The sequence below is a fragment of the Melozone crissalis genome, unplaced genomic scaffold (genome assembly GCF_028551555.1).
Source record: "Melozone crissalis strain CALT ecotype California unplaced genomic scaffold, PUWL_Pcris_2 ptg000018l_1, whole genome shotgun sequence".
NCBI lineage: Eukaryota > Metazoa > Chordata > Aves > Passeriformes > Passerellidae > Melozone > Melozone crissalis.
This window is the reverse complement of record NW_026535796.1, coordinates 40,230,843-40,251,001: the sequence shown is the minus strand read 5'-3', so window position 1 is coordinate 40,251,001 and position 20,159 is coordinate 40,230,843. Positions and strand designations below refer to the sequence as shown.

Sequence of the window (20,159 nt, the reverse complement as noted above, 5' to 3'; positions counted from 1 at the left end):
TTTTAATCTTTCGTTGAATCAGGTAAGTGATACTTTTTGGTTCATTTTTGTCTGGTATATCTCATAGTGAATTCTAGAGTAGCTATGGTATATTTCTTTCTTCTTGAAAATGTAACTTTTTTTCCCAAACTAATCACCAATAGGGTTACTATTAAATATGGATAGCCATTTCCTTAAATTTGAAATTTTTCTTCAAAGTTAGTATCTTGACTATGGAAGTAGCCCTACTTACTTAATGGAGGGATGTTTTGTTTTAGTGTTCACTTTATATTGTAACATAAATGCCTGCAATATGACACCATTTGAGTTGTTTAGCTGTATTTTTTTCAGAGTTCCATTAACACAGCAGCAAGCCCACATAATTATGGTGTATTTACTATTATTAAGTAGAATGGCCTTTATCTTCAAAGACTTCTAGCAGTTCTCCTTCCTGCATCCAGAATAGTTACAGCAGGTTTCTCAGGCTCAGTCTTTCAAACTTATGTTCTCCATTCTCAACTCATCCTTCACAGCAACATGCTTCCTGCAAAAGTGGGATTTTGTTCAGTTTAGTTGTCTTGTTCTTGGCACGTGCAGCTGAGGAGTTCCACAATTTCAACAGAGCATGCAATTAATTTTATGTGACCTTTCATCAGATTAGACTGGTTAATACCATACCACATAAAGTATGCCCAGCCAAGCATCTCATTTCCAGCAGTGACTGAAAGCAAGTATCAAAGACAATGACATCTAGGAAATTTTTTTCCTATGTGTTTTTTTGACCACCAACTCTGAATCTGCAATGCACTTTTTTCTAAGTATGTTGCCTGACATTAAATAACTGCATTGTGTTCTTATGAGGATTATAGGTGTAATTTGGCTAATAGCATTTATGGTTTTTTAGATCTCTGTGTTATTGCTTCTTCAGTTTACCTGAACCAGTTCTTCAAATGAACATAACTTCCACGGTTTGCCTTTGGTTGATAGCTGTTTCATGTTTTCAGTTGCTTCTTTTGCCCTGTTACACTGAAATTATTTTACTCATGTGCCTGCATCTGTCAGGACAAACAGAAAATGAGTTCAGTTAACTGAGCTTTTTTGCTAAGGTCAAAGAAATGTCTCGCTAATTTCTGCACGGGAAGGATTTTGTTTGAGACAAACGTCAACATATCTACAAAAATACGTTTGAAATTGCTAGAGGAAATAATGTTTGCTTTTGTTTGATAAGTAGCTTTTTAGTAGTACTTTTTGGGGCAGCATCTCTTCTTTCTCTGAGAGAATAATTTCTCCAGCAACTCTTTCCAGTCATTATTCTACTTTCTGGGTGCCATTGTCAGTTGGTCAGGTTAAGTCTTCTTCCAGGTTGTTAAATTCTGCATAGAGGAGTGGATTGTTAAATAAGGAGCACTCTGATGCTTCCTCGTCACTCCTCATTCCTCATCGTGGGTGGTTCTTATTCATGACTAACTATGTTTTGAAATTTCTTTTGTTATGTAATAACAAATTATATGCTAAATTCTAAGATTTGGAATACTCTTAAAAATCTGGTGAGCAGTTGCATTGATTAAAAAATAAAAATACAACAACAGAAGAGCTGCCCTAGGGTCTTAGCTGTTGTATATTACCACAATACCTTCACAATGTTGCTTTCAAACTGCCTGGAATTAAGTTGTCTTTTAGTTTCTATTTTCTTTCAGGCATTGAATTACTGCTTATATTTCTAGTGCTTAAAAAAAACCTGAAAAGATGTTTTAATGTCAGACAAGTTTTGTTTCCTGTCTATAATGTATTGTAGTTTAAACATCCTTGGGACCATAGGAATTGATTACTAACAGCAATAAATAATTTTCTCCATTTAAATAGGCAATTGTGGAACTAATGGACTGCATTAATAGGAAATACTGCTTGGGCTAGTTCAGAATAGTTTAGAGGAAGAAAGCTGAACAGATAAAACATAGTCACTGATTTGGGGGATTTTTTAGTGTGTATGTGGATGGATTCATGAATTCCTGCCAGTACCCAATGCAGATTACTGTTGTCTTTCCACCAGTATAGAAGAGTTTTCAGAAAGTATCCAGTATTCAGAGAAAGCACTAAAGTCTAGAAACTAGTCCTATGCAAACCTTCAGCATTAAGTTGGAAGGAACTGTACTTCATTACAAGCAAATAATTCTATTACTTAGAGCTAAGAGTGGCTGAGGCAAACAGGTGGAGATTGTCATGGATCTATTTAAAAATATTCATAGCTATTGAAAGCATCAGCAAAAATTTTTTAAAGACTGATAGAAGTATTTCTCCACATACTGCCTAAAATACAAAAGTTCTCCTGTTCTTGTCTGAGAGTTTCCTCTTGCCAGCACTTGAATCAGTGATGTAGATGGAGCTCAGACAGATTAGGTGTAACAGGGTAGTTAAACTATGGGTTTAGTGTTTACAGTTGTCAAATTATGTTCAATTTTGGGATATTTGAATAAGTTCAACTCTGACAGCTGTGGTAGTTTTGTTCTTTTATTGTGTTCAGCCAGCTTTTCTGAAATGCAAATACAGAGCATTGCAAAGAAATGCATTTTAACAAATTGATTTTTTTATGCAAGTTACATTCCTTTTCTTTTTTGGACATTTTCCAGTTTTTACAGTGCTTTCATATATGTATGTGAATTACTCATAAAAGTAATGTGTTCTGCTTAAATAATTTAATTTTCATTTTGAACAGCATCTTCTGTCCTCAAGAAAATACAGAAGAAGCCTTACTGTTGCTGCTTATTAGTGAATCTATGGTAGGTAAAATAGAGTGAATGTGCATTTTCTGTATGTGTGTGCTTTCCTTGGTTTGTTTGGTTTGGTTTGGTTGGTTTGTTTCATTTTTAGTTAAAATGGGCTTTTTTTTTTCCTCAAGCCTTTGCTTTTTCTTTTATTTTCTGTTAGGAAAGCAGGCAGTTATTGCTGAAACTCAAATTTTTGATCCTCTGAGCCAGCTAGATGAGGTCTGCAAGTGTTATGGAGTTTTTCTCCTTTAGGCTGGCTGTACCCAGCCTTGTTCCAGCCAGAGGCAGGTCAACAAGCCAAGTCCTTCATTTGGCATCACTTACCAGCATGAAGCATTGTTGCACCAGTTGGTTGCTATTCAGACAGACACAAAATCTAAGTTATTTTTGTTGTAAAAAGCAAATAAAAAACTACTAGAAGAACATAATAAACATCATCAAAAAGTACCTTCCTTTGTGCATTAAACTTCAGTCACTCAAATTTGTAAATTATTTTTAATGATGCTGACATTCAGTCTTGGCTACTGAATTATTTTTTTAAATGTACCCATTTCCTCAATAAATGATTCCTTTCAATGGTCTACTTGTGCCCTTTATCAACCTGCCATATTTTCTGCTAGTCATCAATCAACTGCCACATACTGACATTCTCATATCATGTCAGTTTTATGTTCTCAGATAAAATAAAGTGCTGGAGCTTTTGCTGTTTTTTTTTTTTTAGCTAGAGGGGTGAAATCTCTACAGTCTCAGGCATCATGCAGTCTGTCTCACTGCACATCAATGAGATGAAGTCTTTTAAGTTCTACAGGTGATTCAAATGCTTACATGATTTGGCATAATTTCTGTTTTGCTACAGTTAAATAGGATCAGAACATTTCAATGAACATTGTCCTAGTTTAACTGTTTTAAGGTGGCAGATATTTACATTGTAGTGCTAACTGCTGTCCTCATTCCTAGTGATCTGCCTTGCAGTATTCACGACAGAATCTAGAAATTCTGTCTAGATTGTGATTTTCCTAACACAAAAAAATCAGCTGAGCAAACATTTTGACTTATCATATGTTGGTTTTGCTACAGAATATGCTGAGGGGTGCTGCCTGTTTCTCTGTAATGTGCAGCAGTGAAGATGTAGAGAATTCTGACGTGAGCTGTGGTCTTGGTGTGAAGTGAAAGCAGTCCCAGTTCTGCAAGATCTGACTGCTGATTGCTGTGTAGTATCATCATTAAGACGCCAAAAATCAAATTAAAAGTACTGCCTTGTTAAGTGTCATTTCAGGTTACTTACAGCTTTTCCTTTGTGAATTAGTTCTGCCTAATTATATCTAATGCTGTCACTGTAGAGCATATACCTTTAGCAAGCTTTCAAATTTTTTTACAGTAATTATTGCAGATTATTTCGGGCAAAAGAGTTTGTTTCGGGGGAGTATAATCTTTGACATGATTGACTTACTTTGGCTAAGTCATTTGTTCAAATTAGTTTTGGAGGGGGAAAAGGGGAAGATTGAGCATAAAAATATTCATCATTACAAATGTACCTTTCTGAGAGTTGAGACCTGTTATTTCAGCTTCAGTGCATGCTAACTTTCTAGCTGTAGTAGTTGTGAAGTGGTATGTGATTTATGATTCTGAAACCAATATCTCGGAAAGAAATAACACTTAGAGAAGACTGAGTAACAGTTGGTGTTTTGATATGCTATTGTGTTGTTAAAGTACTATGATCCCTTACTTTCATTGTCTGTGAATTAGTAAGAAAATACCCCAATCAAGGCCAGGTTGGACAGGGCTCTGAGCAATGTGGTCTGGTGAAAAGTGTCCCCACCCATGACAAGATGATCTTTAAAACATCCCTTCAAACCCAAACCATCCTGTTGTTCTGTGATGTGACATCCTCAAGTTAACAGTGCATGTATGTGTTGCTGCATGTCAGCTGAGTAGTGGTAGCAGAATCACAGAATGATTATGTTTAGAAGAGACTTCTGGAGGTCATTTTGTCCAGTCCCTTGCTCACACAGGGCCGCCTGGAGCAGGCTGCATCTCTCTCCAGACATCTTTTGAGTATCTCCAAGGAGAAAGATTCCACAGCCTCCCTGGGCAGCCTGTGCCACTGCTCATTAACCCTCAGAGCAAAAAAGAAAAAAAGGTTCCTGATCTTCAGAGGGGACCTTCAGTGTTTCACTTCATGTCTATTGCCTCTAGTCCTGTCACTGGACACCACTGGAAAGAGCCTGCCTCCCTTTTCATTGTATCCTCCCTGCAGATATTTCTAACCCTGATAAGGCTCCCCTTCTGAGCATTGTCTTTTCCAGGCTGAGGAGTCACAGCTCTCTCTGCCTTTCCTCATAGAAGAGTTACTCTGGTGTCTAATACAGCCTGGTGGGCATTTGTTGGACTCTCTCCACTAGCTCCATGTCTCTTGCATTAGAGAGTCCAGAACTGGACCCAGTACTGCAGGTGTGGCCTCACCAGTGCAGAGCAGAGGGGAAGGATCACTGCCCTCAACCTGCTGGCAGCACTCCTCTGATGCTGCCTGGGCTATCAATGGCCTTTTTTCCAGCTGGGGCACCTTGCTGCCTCCTGCTCACCTTGGGTGCCCACCAGGTCCCCCAGGTGTGTTCCTGTCAAGCTGCCTTTGAGCTGGGTTTGTTCCCTCCCAGGTGCAGGACTTTGCTGAGGGCTTTTCTGAGGTTCTGTCAGCTCATTGCTCCAGCCTGTTGAGGTCCCTCTGCATGGCAGCACAGCCCTTTGGCATTTCAGTTCAGCAAATACACTTTTGGGGTCAGGCCCAGTATCAATCCCTGGGACACACCGCTAGTTCCTGGCCTCCAACTAGACTTTGTGTCACTCCTCATCACCTCCTGGGCTCAGCTTTGTGGGAGATGCTTAACCAGTGGAAAAATGGCTGAGCACTGGCTCCGAGGCTGCGCTGAGTTACACTGCTCAAGTGTGTTACAGGTGTAAGTGTGGCCAGATGAATGACACATTGCAGTTTGACTGCCATCTCAGAGTGTCTGACACCATGGCACTTCTGAAATACTGAGCACTTCCATTCCTACATACTTTCTGTTTATAATTACCAAGAAAATGATTGTTCAGATACGCAAGATATCTGTAATAATTATGAGACATCCTTGTGCTTTGGCAGTGTCAACCACTGTTTCACAAGAAGTGCTAGTTCACAGCTTGTTCAAAACTTGCAAGGAACTGAGTCAAATAGTGATTAGAGGTGGAGTTAAAAAGAAGTTCTTGAAGTTGACTGAATATTTATGCAGTGTAAAAAGTAAAAGCCAAAGACTTCTTCATCAAAAGAAAGCAAAATATCTCTTTGGGGGTGTGTGTGTGTGCATGTGTGGGGTTGTTTCAAATTAAGATGTGGATTATTCAGTTGATAATTCTTGAGATGTCTGTGCATTTTACATTCCATGTATCTCTTAGAAAAATTTTCAGTAATTATTTATTCTGATTTTAAAGATGTACTGAGTTTTTTCAGAGCTTAAAATGTTACCCGGTTGAAGTGGAGAAAAAATTTATTATCCCTTATTGTGTGTCATTTTTTGCATCTATAAGAGGGGGAAATAAGCTAGCTATTAAAATTTAGTAGTTTTAAGTAAATGTGCTAAGGAGGCCATGCCCAGTGAAATTAAAAATAAAGAGGGGGATAAGGAGAGAGAAGTATCTTTGACTTCTGATTGCAGACTGCCAGATATACTTGAATTTGTACCAATGTGCAATGGGAATATTAAACACCAAGAAAACTAGAAATAGATAGGATAGCAAGATAATGTGTTTTCAGAGGTTTGATCATAAAGTGGGAGAAGCACTGTGTAGTTCAGGGAGGTGCTAACTACTCTGAGACCTGAATTTTGTTCTTTGCTCTTGAACATGGTTTCTCTGTGAACATGGTCAATTCATTTAATCCATTTCTAGCTCAGCTTTCTTCCTTCCCAAAAGGAACACTTTACTTAAGGAATTAGGTTTGCAACATGCCTTTCACAAAACAAAGTACAAACTCTTACTGCAAACATGGCCTGATTCCAAAGCTGTGCCCAGAACCAGGATCAGTTTTCACTTCTCAGTAGTAACTGCTGAAGGTGATAGTGGGTTATCCTGGGCATGTTACCATTCACAAGTGAGATGAGTGTCATAATGTTGTGAAGAGAAAAGAAGTTGATTGCCTTATTTTACAGAAGCTGGAGTAGAGGACTTGAAGATCCTTTTAGTATGTTTTACTAGCACACAAAAAATAAAGAGATATTTTCATAGATGTATATCCATTATATTGAAAATATACCTTCTTTTTTTTTTTTTTCTGAGAACTCTTCAATAACTTTAAATACATTACTTAGATTATGGAATTAGAAAGAAGTAATTAAAAATAGGTCCATGTAGAAACACCAGTCTTGCCACTAATATATAAAATTGGTAATTTTTTCTATCTATAAATTAGTATCAGATGTCTTTGTATCCCTTATAACAACTGCTGCCTGTGAGGTTGAGTAGAATGGTAGTAACTGGGGTGAAAAAATAGCTTGAATTCTAATGGCTGCCTTGGTTTCTCTCTTTGTGGTGTGTTTCAGGCTAACCGTGATGCTGTACTGAGCAGAATACCAGAGCACAAGAATGATCGCATCATCAGTTTGCAAAGTGCATCTGTAGTCTATGATTTACTTACAATAGCCTTGGGAAGAAGAGGCCAGTATGAAATGCTTTCAGAGGTTTGTTGATAGTAGTGAATGTTCATCTGTGGCATTTTTGCTGTTTTCTGTTAATCATGTTAATTGTGGTAGTAAGAAAGAGCTGAAACAAATATAGGACACTGTTATTCTGACTGCTTTATGAATACAGGAGGTAGTTTCCACCCCAAAATGTTTACTGTCTAAATTTATACAAGTGACTTGAGGTGGCCAAACAAGAAAAGTTGCATGGAAGGTGTGGTAAATGTTTAATGTCACAGAAATGCACATGATTTTTAGGTGGGGATGCATGGATCTGCTTAAAAGGGTACACAATTAATGTAGAGAGCAAGAAGGAATGGCAAAAAATAAAAGTGGTTCTGGATATAGAAATTATAAATATAATTTCCTAGAAAAAATATTATTAATGAATGAAAAAGGATTTTAGAAGAAAACTTTCTTTTATACTTCTTAATATTTGAGGTCATCCATAGTCCTTACAGTTTATAATAATTTTGAAGTTAATAAAAAGAAAATGAAGTCATTAAAAAAATGTTCAGGTCTTTGGGAAATGTGTTACTTACCTCACTGTCTGTTTCATTATGTAGCATGCTTGTGTTTGTTGTTTGTGGCAACTTCTTCAGGAAACTGCCAAGTACTGTTAAAAGTTTTCTACCTGTGAAACAGCTACAGCTCTTTGGGCAGAGCAGATCTTTCTACTGCTGAAACAGGGCTCACCCAGCAGCAGGGTACTGTTGCCGACCACAATTAATTATTAATCTCCAGAAAGAATATGAAGGCATACTCAGGAATTGATTCGTTGAGAAATGGTTTCTCTCTACCATATAAGAGGACTTCTATTAAGAAAAAGATAAAAAAAAAAGTGCTCTAGTTTTTCTCTGGTGTATATTGATGGTCATCCGTTTATCTGCATCTCACATGATGTTAAACCCTCAGTCTGAGTATTCTTTTTCTTGAAAGTACTTCATGGGTGCCAACTGGGATGCAAGTCAGTTTAAATCAGTACAATGGAAGGTGTTTCACAGAGCAAATGAGTACAATGCTCACACAGGCAACATAACCTAATCAGGAATATTTCCATTTACTTGTCACTACAGACACAATCACCTTCATGTAGTTTTAGGTGGTTGCACTAAAGGTGCAAGAGGTGGGCATCCATATATTTCAGTCTAGAACTTCCAAAACAAGAGATGTCAACAAGTATTTAAAAAAACAAACAATCAAGAGACCAAAAAACCTTGAAAATTTTGATTTCTTTTTTTCTCTAAGTGACTGGCAACCTTTCAGTTTTATATAGAAGACTAACAACTAGGCAGGGATAGAGCAGCCCTGGATTCCAAATCTGATTCTTACATTTTGTCTGGTGTCATTGTTGGTTTTGTTGCAGGGCTTTTTGTTGTGGGTTTTTTGTCTTTTTTAGAATGTTGAAGAACCATTATGTTTATGGAAACATTGCAGGTTTAGTGAGTAGAAGATATCTGCCCTCAAATCCTGCTGCTGATAGTCTGTAACTTTTATAATTTGAAGTATTGTAATAAACACATATTCAGAAATGTTAAAACATTCTGTTCAGTTATATAATAGGAATTTAATTTTTTAGGGTTTTATTCTCTTTGAGCTGATTTTGATTGCTCTGGTGGAGCAGTTGTAGATTAAATCAAAAATTGGGAAATTATTCTAACTGTGGAAATAGTATTCACCCACCAGTTCCAGTGTCTTCTTGCTCCCTTCTGGTTTAGCTAGAGCTGATTACTTACAGAAGTAGTTGGTTGTTATATAAGAATATGAAATGATCAAAAATCTGTCTCATCCTTGTTAAACTGTTCTAATGTCAAGTCACGTTCTTAACTGAAAAGGGCTCATGTTTTTATCAAGTTTGTATATAATGGGCTTTCAATTTCTTAGGGTAGCTTCAACTAGATGAAGGAACTTTATACTGTCAGTTCTTTCCTAAACAATAGTACTCTGGTTGTAATCAATTTCATTTTAAGCTTTGTAGGATGCATGATATTGAGCTTGTAAGTGTCCTACAAGAAGACATGACTTTGAGAGCTGTTAAATTCTTTTCCATATACAATCTGACAGCTTTTTTCATGTATTTGAATAATTTAATTTAATTTTTTTATTACATGTATGTTAGATAAGAGTCTATAAGAAATCTTAATACTAGTATGTCTTCTCAATAATTGAAGAGCATGAGCTGAAATAACAATTCCCCCCCCCCCCCCCCCCAATTTAGTGTTTAGAAAGAGCCATGAAGTTTGCATTTGAAGAATTCCATCTCTGGTATCAGTTTGCATTGTCCTTGATGGCAGCAGGAAAAGTAAGTCTAAATTTTTCCATATAATTCTTGTATTGGTGGCCTTTGATAACAATGTTTAGCACTTCCATAATTTTCATCTGTAGTGTTTTTGAAAATAATTCTAATTCTTGAATCAACAAAGTATGCTATACTCCTGAATTTATTCCCAGTGCTGTACAAAGAATGTTGTTATTTGAATAGTTTCTAACTTAGATGATGATAACAACTATCTTGCCAATAATCTTAAAATAAGCTGATTGAGTACAAGCAGTGGGTTATACCAGATCCTATTATGCATTTTTGATGACTTACTTTATTTTATACTTAGGTGCAAATTAATGCTGATTCGTGATGCTCTTCTTTTTTTTTTTCCTTTGGAAATTTCTGACTTTATCTTCCTTAATACTGCTGCCTTTGAGACTCTGTGTTCTGTGCAAATAATGGACTTTTAAAAAATTTAATCTAAACCAGAAACTTAAGCTTTTAGATGCAATTCTGTGTTTTCAGTTATTTTTGCTTTTCGCTGTCATGTTACAGAAAATACATTCACATGTAATGTAAACAACTAGCTTTCTTAAATATAATTTTCAATGGGATATTTTGCTTATTTTCAGAATGGGGGAAAGGAATGTATTTTTCTTAGAAAATATTTTAGCAGCACATGGGTTCCTGAGAGACTTGATTTTTCTTCCAACTCTATTTACTTTGAGTTATTTTCCAAACTGTGATTGGATGGACCCAAATAAGTTAAAAAAAAAAGAGGAGCAGTGCCATTCTATCTTATATCAGACCTATTCCTGTGTGTTGTTTTAACTCCCAAAGAACACCAAAACACTGCTTGTTTAGAAAACTCTGTCCCACTCCTTCTCTTTCATTTGTCTGGCTCAATTACTGTGAGTTTACAGGCCTAGGAAAGTTTTAGATGGGTCTCAAAACTGAATTGTGAACCGTTGGAATTACATTCTTCTGGGGATGCTTAATGAAAGTTTGTGGAGCTAAAAAACAATAGCAGTGCCTAAAGTCTTGTCTTTTACTGGCTTGAGGAGCTTTGACCAATTGTCAACAAAATGTGTAGTAATGTCTCCTTCACAAAGGAAAAATAAGTAAATGGTGGAAATAGGAATTGTGTATCTGTGAAACACATTTATGTTTTCAGTAATTTAAATGGAAACTGTTTTAAACAGTCTGCTCGAGCTGTTAAAGTCTTGAAGGAATGTATACGTTTGAAACCAGATGATGCAACAATTCCACTCCTTGCTGCAAAGCTCTGCATGGGATCTCTGCACTGGGTAAGCTCTGCCCTCTGTCTTCTCAGCAAGACCTGTGCTAAAATCTTGGTTTAGAGATGTAGCAAATATTTTTGCACAGTGACTGCATGCACGTGGGCATATCTAAAAACACAGCACAGAATGTACATGCACATGTACATCCCTGTTTGAATGGCTAATTTGAAATACTTGACAGAGCTTATGTTTATCAAGGTAGCCTATTCTGATACTGGTCTAAGACATAGCTTAAAATATACAGAAGTTGAAACATTGGAAGACAGATCATAAATGCAACTTAGTAATTCATTGGAAGACAGATCATAAATGCAACTGAGTAATTTTCTGCAAGAGGAAAATAACTTTCTGGAAAATAATGAGACAAATCTCTTATAATCAAGAGACTCATCTGATGGTACCATGTTTGCAGGCAGCTGTGGTTTATGAATTTGTAATAGGGACAGTTGAGTATTTTAGATAAACTTGGAATGGGTGTATCTGTATAAAAGCATTAAAGTGATCAAAGATCATTATGCTGTTTTCAAGATACTTGTGTAATTTTTAAAGAATGAGGATATTTGAAACAGAAGGAAAAGAGAAAGGAAAGGTCACATATAGCAGTTGAGAAAGTGGTGTAGTAGCACAAACATGACTTGTTGAGGCTGACAAAATACAGCCTTGATTAAGGTATATCCTAGTTCTGTGAATTGTTCCCTATGGATTGAGTCCATATGGACTTGCTTACTGTACTTAGCATTTACAGCTACTGGAATGGATTCAAATGGGCTTTTTTTTCTTTCTAGATTATTTAATAATGTGCTAGCATGGCAGCTAATCTTTGATTTTTTTATGTGTTTCTCTGTTTATGAGTTTGCACCATTCAGCAATACAGTATTTGAAGCAGAGTTCTGCATGGTATACTGTTTTTCTACAGGGTTAGGAGCCATAGTTGTTGTGATTGATTTTTCTAAATAAATGGTTCATGGATCAGGAACTCTATTGATAAAATGAAAAAATGGTAGATGGCATATATGGACCAGAAATACCTTTTTAATAAAGAAAAAAAAAAAAAGAAAAAAGGCAAAAAACACAGTAAGTGTGCTTTGTGCCAGATTTCTCTCAATCATAGGAATAGGTGTTTCAGCTTAAAATCTGTGGGCTTTACTCAGTATTTAGCAAGAAAACTAAGTCTAATGAAAAATGAAGTGTTCCTTCAAAGCAATCATGGCTGAGATTTTAATAGGTTCAGTGTGCATAATATACATTCTGAGCATTCTGAGAATTCTTATCATTATAATGTAAGATTATAATATAGTATAATATATTATCTATAATTTAGCTAGTTTTAGACTCACGTGAATGTTTTGTAATATTTTCAGTTGGAAGAAGCTGAAAGGTTTGCCACAGCAGTTGTTGATCTCGGGGACAAAACATCAGAGTTCAAAGCTAAAGGCTACTTGGCACTGGGATTGACTTACAGTCTGCAGGCTACTGATGGTAAGATAGGAATAAACATTCTCACTTGGAAATTCTCATGCTGCCTAGAGATGGATACCTGGCAGAATGATAGACATTAAATCTTCTGTGTGCAGCCATTTTTCAGTCAATGTATTAAAGCTACTTCAATTAGTGTGTGGAATGAAATCTCCTCATTGTTCGTGGCACTGATTAAATATATCCTTTTCAGCGTCTTTGCGAGGGATGCAAGAGGTCTTGCAGAGAAAGGCTCTTCTTGCATTTCAGAGGTAAGTGGGTGTTGATCTTTCCATTTTGTTCTGCTATATGTAGTGCAAAGCTTTTATTATGTTCTAAAAAGAGACACTTGTAAAAGATGGTGTAATGACAACTTCACCTCTGGGAGTCTCCCATCATGAGAACAGAATGTATTTCTTTAGCATTTATTTCCATCATTTTCTGGCAGCATTACCTAAATTTATTTCTAGGGATTTCCTTATATTTAAAGACGTTTGTGTTGCTCCCTAGTATAAAATATTTGCTCAAATATCCTCATCTAGTAGGAAAAACCACACAGTGTAAAGTTTCAAGCTGTGGTTCAATGAGATAATGTTTCTAAGAGTTGTCCACTGATCAGATTGTATAGGAGGCCTTTGCAATTATCTCTGTAGAAGCAGAGCAATAATGGAGGCTGTGCTGCTGGGGTTGAGGGTGAAGTGCAGGTTTTGAGGTAGTAAGCTAGGGGAAAATGAAAATTCTATCTGGAAATGTAACAGTGTGGGCAATGGCAGTGCAAATGTCATCTTCCAAGTGCATTACCTGGAAGCAGTGCCATTGGGGATGACAGTAGTTCATTCTCATGGACTCTACAAATGAAATGACAATGAACAGGTGAATGATGACATTTCTGCCCCAATTATAGAAGAAACAAATCTTGGTGACAAAGCTGGCAAAAGTGCTGTGGCATCTAAATAAGTCTTTTATGTTTATATACCCTTGAAAACCCTTCTTTGGTGAGATAAGCCTAAATGCAGGGAAACAGGTCTGTGCATTAATGTGAAAATGAAGCCCTGGCTTTTTGGTGGTGATATTATATCTGAGGGGTTAGGATTGACAAATTGTTTTGCAGATAACTTCAGAGTGAGGCTGGTATGTGTTGCTCCTTCTTTTTTCTGTCTTGTCTTAGCAATTCCTCTGTTTAACATAAGTTTGTTTTAACATAAGTATGTTTTAACATATCTTTACTCTTCTGTTCCTTAGTGCTTTTAATAGATTTTTTAATACTTCAGTATTTTCTCCATGTTGAAACTGAACTTTCTACCTCTTGGTTTATACCTCAGTTCCTCACCTATCCCTCTTACCACTACTGACTTAATCATCACTGTTTCAAAAGTAGTATGCTAACCATTTTTCACCAATTCTGTGCATTCACTACTTTTGAGACCGCAACAATGAATTGCTTTCTTTTGAGGGTTCTTTGAAACAGCAGGGAAGAAATGGACCATAGTGTGAAGCTAACCCATTCCTGTTCAGTGTCAGCTGACCCTATTCTCCAGTTCAGAATAGTGATTCTCAAAATTCTGAGAATCAATTTTTTGGATGGCTCAAAGCCATCTTCAGCCTGGCCTTGCACACTGCCTGGGATGGGACATCCACAACTTCTCTGGATGTGTTCCAGTGCCTCACCATCCTCATAGTGAAGAATTTCTTCCTAATAGCTAATCTAAACCTACTCTCTTCTAGTTTGAAGACACTAACCCTCTTCCTATCCGTACCTAACTTTGTAGAAAACTCCTCTCCAGCTCTCCTGTAGGACCCCTTTAGGTGGTGGAAGGTGCTGTAACATCTTCCTGAGCCTTCTGTTCTCTGTGCTGAGCAATCCCAACTCTCTCAGCTTGTCTCTAAAGGGGAGGTACTTCAGCTCTCTGGTCATTTTGGTGGCTCTCCTCTGGACCTACTCTGACAGGTCCACATCCTCCCTGTGCTGGGACCCCCACACCTGGACACAACACTCCAGGTGGGGTCTCATGAGTGTGGAATAGAAGGGGAAAATCACCTCCCTTGCCCTATGGTCAGACTTCTTTTGGTGCAGCCCAACACATGGTTGGCTTTTTGGCCAGTAAAAGCACATTGCCAGGTCATGCCAATATTCAGTTCTTGTCACTGTGAGATTACTTTTTCTCAATCTCTGTTCAAATGTTGTTGTTTCATTGTGTGTTACGTTGTCTTTCACCCAGCACACCAGTCATGCCTGCTTTCTCTTACCATATCTGAAAAATAAAAGTTTTCCAGGAGATGGAAGTTAAATTCTCTGTCTTCTACCAGTTTATAAAGCAAGTGGTATTGGTATTTTGATGTGCCTTTCTTTTTTTCCCAATAAATTTTTTTGTGGATTTTTAAAATCACCTACCTAGAGGGCCAATTCCTGAAGAAATAGGGCTCCTGAAGAAATACAGTTACAATTTGGACCCTTGCCTAAGTCAAATTTCAAGGCTTACCAATTTGTGTTGGTGGCCATTCAAGAAAGTGCCTGTTGCTGTCTTCATACAATACTGAGGGGTGTTTGTTTCACTAACTTTTTTTTTTTTAAAAGACTTGCAGTGCTTTTTCTGTGGCTGGCATGAATTGGAGTTTCACAGAACTCACCAAATGGTCGATAGATAGTAATAATTCTTTCACTATCTGAAGCTTGGGTTACTGAAGAAGTACTCTCTAAGTAAAAATCTCATGTTCTTGTTTAGTATTGCTTAATTTGTGAATTTAAATTTAAAAAAAGAACTGGTCCTGGACCCTGTTAGGCTTTACCTGTGCATCTAGTCTCCAATTTACAGGTGAAGTTAGCAAAATATGGAGCTGTCCCTTAATTACTTTAAACTTTTTTGACATATCTGGGGTGTAGTTACTAAGCTAATGTACATCATGGACCTGTACAGCTGTTTGAAGTTGAGAAGGCAGAAATGCACAGGTCAGAAGCAGAAGGTTCTCTGTGGTTTTTGTGGTTTAAAGGTCAGTTTTGATGCTTCCTCCCAACGGAAGTGACTCAGTAGATGTTCCAAAGATGATTATTGCACATTAGAGTTCTAAGTGAGACTCTGTTAAAAGAATGCAACAAATGTAAATAAAAAAATAGTCCCAGGCTTCCTGCCCAGAACTTAGTACACATCATTTGGGATACAGCCATGATTTTTTTGTTTGTCCTTCTGCTCAAGCATCCCCCTGCTAAAAAGCTCTCACCTTGCAGCAGAAAGATTGTATTACAGGGGGGAATAGTAGAGTGTATTACAAGGACAGTTTCCATGGGATACTGAAATGACTAAGACTCAGAGTGTGCATTTGACCAAAATATTAAAAAGAAGATAACAAACATCATTTTTTTAAAAGTGGGAAAAAGCTGATATTATTCATTAAAGGCATGGTGTTCTGGGGAATTCATGTTTGGATTTTTTTTTCCCCCTTTTTTCTGTAAGAAAACTTTGTTTAATGAATTTTTTATAAATATTCTAAGTAATGACATGTAGTGTTTGTTTAGGCGTATAATTTATTTGAAGAATCATTTTGTATTAAAGATTTATTTTAAAATTTAAGCAGAAATGACATAATTATTTTCTATTGAAAATGAGTTTTCATGTGCCAAGGTGCTTCCTTTAAATCAAGGATAATTGAGAAGCATAAGAAAAATTGCTGAAATGAGCACCACTTTTATCAAAATATGAGTATACATGTAGTGAAGAGATCTGAATATAAATAAATGAATATATAGCATTTATGGGTCTGCCTAACCTGTCTGAACAGGGGGGAAATTAATTTTTGTTTTGTTTCTTTGTTTTTAAGGGCTCACAGTTTGTCTCCAACAGATCACTTGGCAGCATTCTACTTGGCACTGCAGCTTGCCATTTCCAGACAGGTTAGTTATGTTTTAAAAGTGCAGCATCATGCTGTCATATGAAGATTGGAATTTGTATCTGTTGATGAACAGAGATGAAGATTTCCTCAATAAAAACCCTGATTTTCCTTGTGCACTTATTCACATATATGGAAAAAACCCTGAAATACTCTCTCCAAACCCGTTCAGTCTTATGCAGTTCTCCAGAATTCTGCTATTATTTCCAGCTCTAGGATCAGAAATAAGACAGAAGTAATTCCACTTAATTCAGCATTTATGTTGCTAGACAGAGAGGAAAAAAGTCAGTTTTTAAGGTGTTTTTACCTATTATGTGTAATCTCTGCTCAGATCCTAGAAAGGGGAGCTCTTGAATCCAATCTTAAAGATCTTTACAGTGCTTAGATCTTGAGTACCTGCTAATATCTGTGCCCATCCTGAACACCTGTGTGAGGCTTAGTTATTGTGGACAAAATTACAAAGAAGTGTTCAAGAAAACTGGAAACTATTTTATTACTGTAAAAGAAATCAGAGCTTAGTCCAACTTGCAGAGCTGTTATGTTTAAGGCATTCTACCTCACATGAGATGAATTTGGATAATGTGGAACTGCTCTCTGTATATCATGGTAAGTCTCTTCCTATGTCGTGTTTATTTCACAAAGTAGCCCTGAGCACAGTTGTTTACATTCTCTAGTGACTACTTTTCATTGCTAATGAGTAGTGCAGAACTTGGACTATGTCACTTAAGAGTGGAATGGATTGTCACTTTACTGGCACAAAATATTTTTGAGGAGCAGGCAGTGACTGCTCAGATACATTCTGAATTCCAAAATACTTGTGTTGCTTAATTAAATTTCTTGGTTTTAACACTTACTGTACTTACTTTGAACAAAAACACAGGCAGCTGAGGAGACAATGAAATTCTACATAAAAATGTTGCTGTTGCTGTACATTTCAGTTAAGCATTGCAATTAAAATATTTTCAAAATCATACAGAAATACAGCTAGGATGGGAAAGAAAATATTTTAAGGGGCTGAAGGTAACTGTTTTATAAAAACATTCGTCTTACTTTCCAGGGTTAACATATTATTTAATTTTCAGAGTTTCTGTAGAGCATCAGGTCCATTTTAAACTGCTGAGTAGTGTTTTACAGGAGTGAATAGAATTCCACATGTTACCTGAGTGAGCATTTTGAAATTTTTGTGGATATCAGTCAAGTAAAAGGCAATACTTTTAACAGTGATGCTTTCTTTTTCTGCCTTTTTTTTCTTTTTTTCCATCAGATACCAGAAGCTTTGGGTTATGTTCGTCAGGCTCTGCAGCTACAAGGAGATGATGCCAACTCTCTTCATCTCCTTGCACTCTTGCTATCAGCCCAGAAACATTATCATGATGCTTTGAATATCATTGATATGGCCTTGAGTGAATATCCAGAAAATTTTATGTGAGTGAATGTCATGTTTCCTTTCTATGCTTTCTTTTGTATTTATTTTTCCTGGATTCTCATCTCATTCATTTCAAGAGGGGATGGATTGGAAGATGGATCAATTTTTTTTTTCCAGCAGTCTTCTTTCCCACCCATTTATTGCAAGTCTGTTTATTAAAGGCTTGTTAAACAGTGATAAAGGATTTGTTTTGAAAAGGAGATTAAAACTGGATAGTTGATCTTTGTTTTTTTCTACACCATCTGTGTAAATAAATTCTCCCTGTTGCATGCTTTGTACTATGTTTGTGTCTTCTATTTTTATACAATATGGTAAGAAGTATAAACAGGAATTTACTACTAGCTAGACTAGATTTATCCCATCTTACAGATAATTCTGTGGATATTGTATGGAATCTATTTTGTAAAATACATCATAAAAGAGAGAATCTCCTCATTTGCTTAGATAATAACAGTCATGTGAAGTTGGTTATGGACAACTACATAAGTGAGCAGGGAAGAAGCATATTTGCTAGATGTTTTCTTGTTTAAGAAAGAAATCATTCTTTCTGTTTATTTTTCGAGTTAAGTACATCTTAACATATATTGAGATTTTGTACTTTTGTAAGGGTTTTGTTTGTTTGTTTGTTTGTTTTTTGTTTTTTTTTTTTTTGTTTTTGGTTGGTTTGTTTTTTAAAAAATTATTTTAAGAAAATCTAATAAAATTCTTTATCGGAAAATGTCTCAGGGACAGCTTCCATTAACTCATTAACTTCCAGTCTTCTGCTTTGGTGCTTTACCAGCTGTCACTCAGGTTGTAATCCATTATATTACACATATTCTACATACTTATTTGGACAAGTTTTTGCAATTAACCCATAACTTCTAAATGACAAGCCTATATCATAAATTGTTGTTATATCAGCCTACCAGCAAAACATGATTTCTTTAAGTATTATTCATTTGAAAATAGAAACTATGGTGGTTTCCCTTCCTGTTCCTTGACATTTCATATCTCCATTTGATTGTCTCTATAAGGTACTGTTGCTTTTTCCCTCACAAATCTGACCAGGACCTCTGTTGATATCACCTCTTGTTAGAATTTTTGTGGCTTGCAGCCAGTTCTGTGCAGTGGCTTTTGTTGCCTTTTGCTGTATCTCATTCCTAGTTTATCTACACACTCATGACTTGGTTCTGTTCTTATCAAGGACTTCTATAGATGTTTCACAATTTCAGAACTATGTAGTAGTTTCTCTTCAAATCTGTTTGTGCTTTCCTCAGGACTGAGGGACTTGTCAGTAAGTCAAGATTTGAGAGGCAATTGAAGTATCAGCTTCCTGATTTTATACCCTATTATTGTTAAAGACAAATATGTTCAAAGCACTTTGACTGTCAGCTTCTGTCTGTTCTCATTTCATCTTCTGCCACTTAGTGGCAATGTAAATAATGTAGCTATAACTGCTATGTGTCTCAGAGTACTAATAGTCCAGAAGTAATTCTGAGACTGTACTTTCAGAATTCTCTATTGTTACAAGAGAACTCCCTATTATATTAATCTCTGTTGTAATGGGAGAACAAGGGTCCATTTAGTATAATGTTTAAAAATACTCTTGTGAGCCTTCAGAAGGTATTTATGGGTTTTTCAAATGTGGTTCACGGCTTTTCAAAAGTAGTTTATGCTGTAACTCTGGTTAAAATGTTGTCCAAGTTGTTCATTACAGTAATGATATTTGTATTAAGGTATGTGTATGTAAATATAAATATATATAAAAAAATATATATAAAATACAGGTCATAGTAGTGGTTCTAAATTTTTTGTCCTGTTGTATAATAGAGACTCTGTGGTGATACAGTGTACTGTGTTACAGTGTACTGGTACAGATCTAGGAATTTCTTGGCAATAGTAATCACCATCAGATATAGTAACAAATGCTAAAGAATCCAAGGTGAAACAGTTAAATGTATCTCTAGAAAGTCTCTCAGAGTCTTGTTTTTAGTGCTGTCAATTTCCCAGAGAAGTCGAAAATATGATTGAGATTTCTTGTCTGCTCTCTCCAATTGATACTGACAGCCAGCCAGGCACATCTGGTCAATAATATAAATTTGGATTGATTCTGTCGTGTAACTGGGTTATTTTTGCAAGGATTTATCAGCTTTTGAAAACTATATGTAATGCTCTTGAAATGGTTGACAACATGTACGTGCATATATATAGAATACAAAACACAACTGCTTAGTGTATTACTGAATCCATGTTCTTATTTTGCAACTTCTGTAAACAATATAATCTCATGGTATTTCCTGGTAGACTGGGAATAGATCCTCTAGTGATCCTCTACAGCTTGCTGATTTTTAGATACACTGAAACATTTTGTTATTTTCCTGTGGTGCTTTATTG

The 20,159-nt window shown here is 36.3% G+C and overlaps 1 protein-coding gene across 2 annotated transcripts in view; it reads left to right on the top strand.

Moving 5' to 3' along the window:
* The window catches only part of TTC7B (tetratricopeptide repeat domain 7B), a 117,874-nt gene that overhangs the window by 41,720 nt on the left and 55,995 nt on the right, over positions 1–20,159 (top strand). For both annotated transcript variants that reach the window (XM_054276056.1, XM_054276058.1), the window contains 8 exons: positions 2,693–2,756; positions 7,319–7,456; positions 9,675–9,758; positions 10,922–11,026; positions 12,382–12,499; positions 12,690–12,747; positions 16,289–16,361; positions 17,622–17,782. In XM_054276056.1, coding sequence (XP_054132031.1) covers positions 2,693–2,756; positions 7,319–7,456; positions 9,675–9,758; positions 10,922–11,026; positions 12,382–12,499; positions 12,690–12,747; positions 16,289–16,361; positions 17,622–17,782 — 801 coding nt within the window. The remainder of the gene's footprint in view (positions 1–2,692; positions 2,757–7,318; positions 7,457–9,674; positions 9,759–10,921; positions 11,027–12,381; positions 12,500–12,689; positions 12,748–16,288; positions 16,362–17,621; positions 17,783–20,159) is intronic.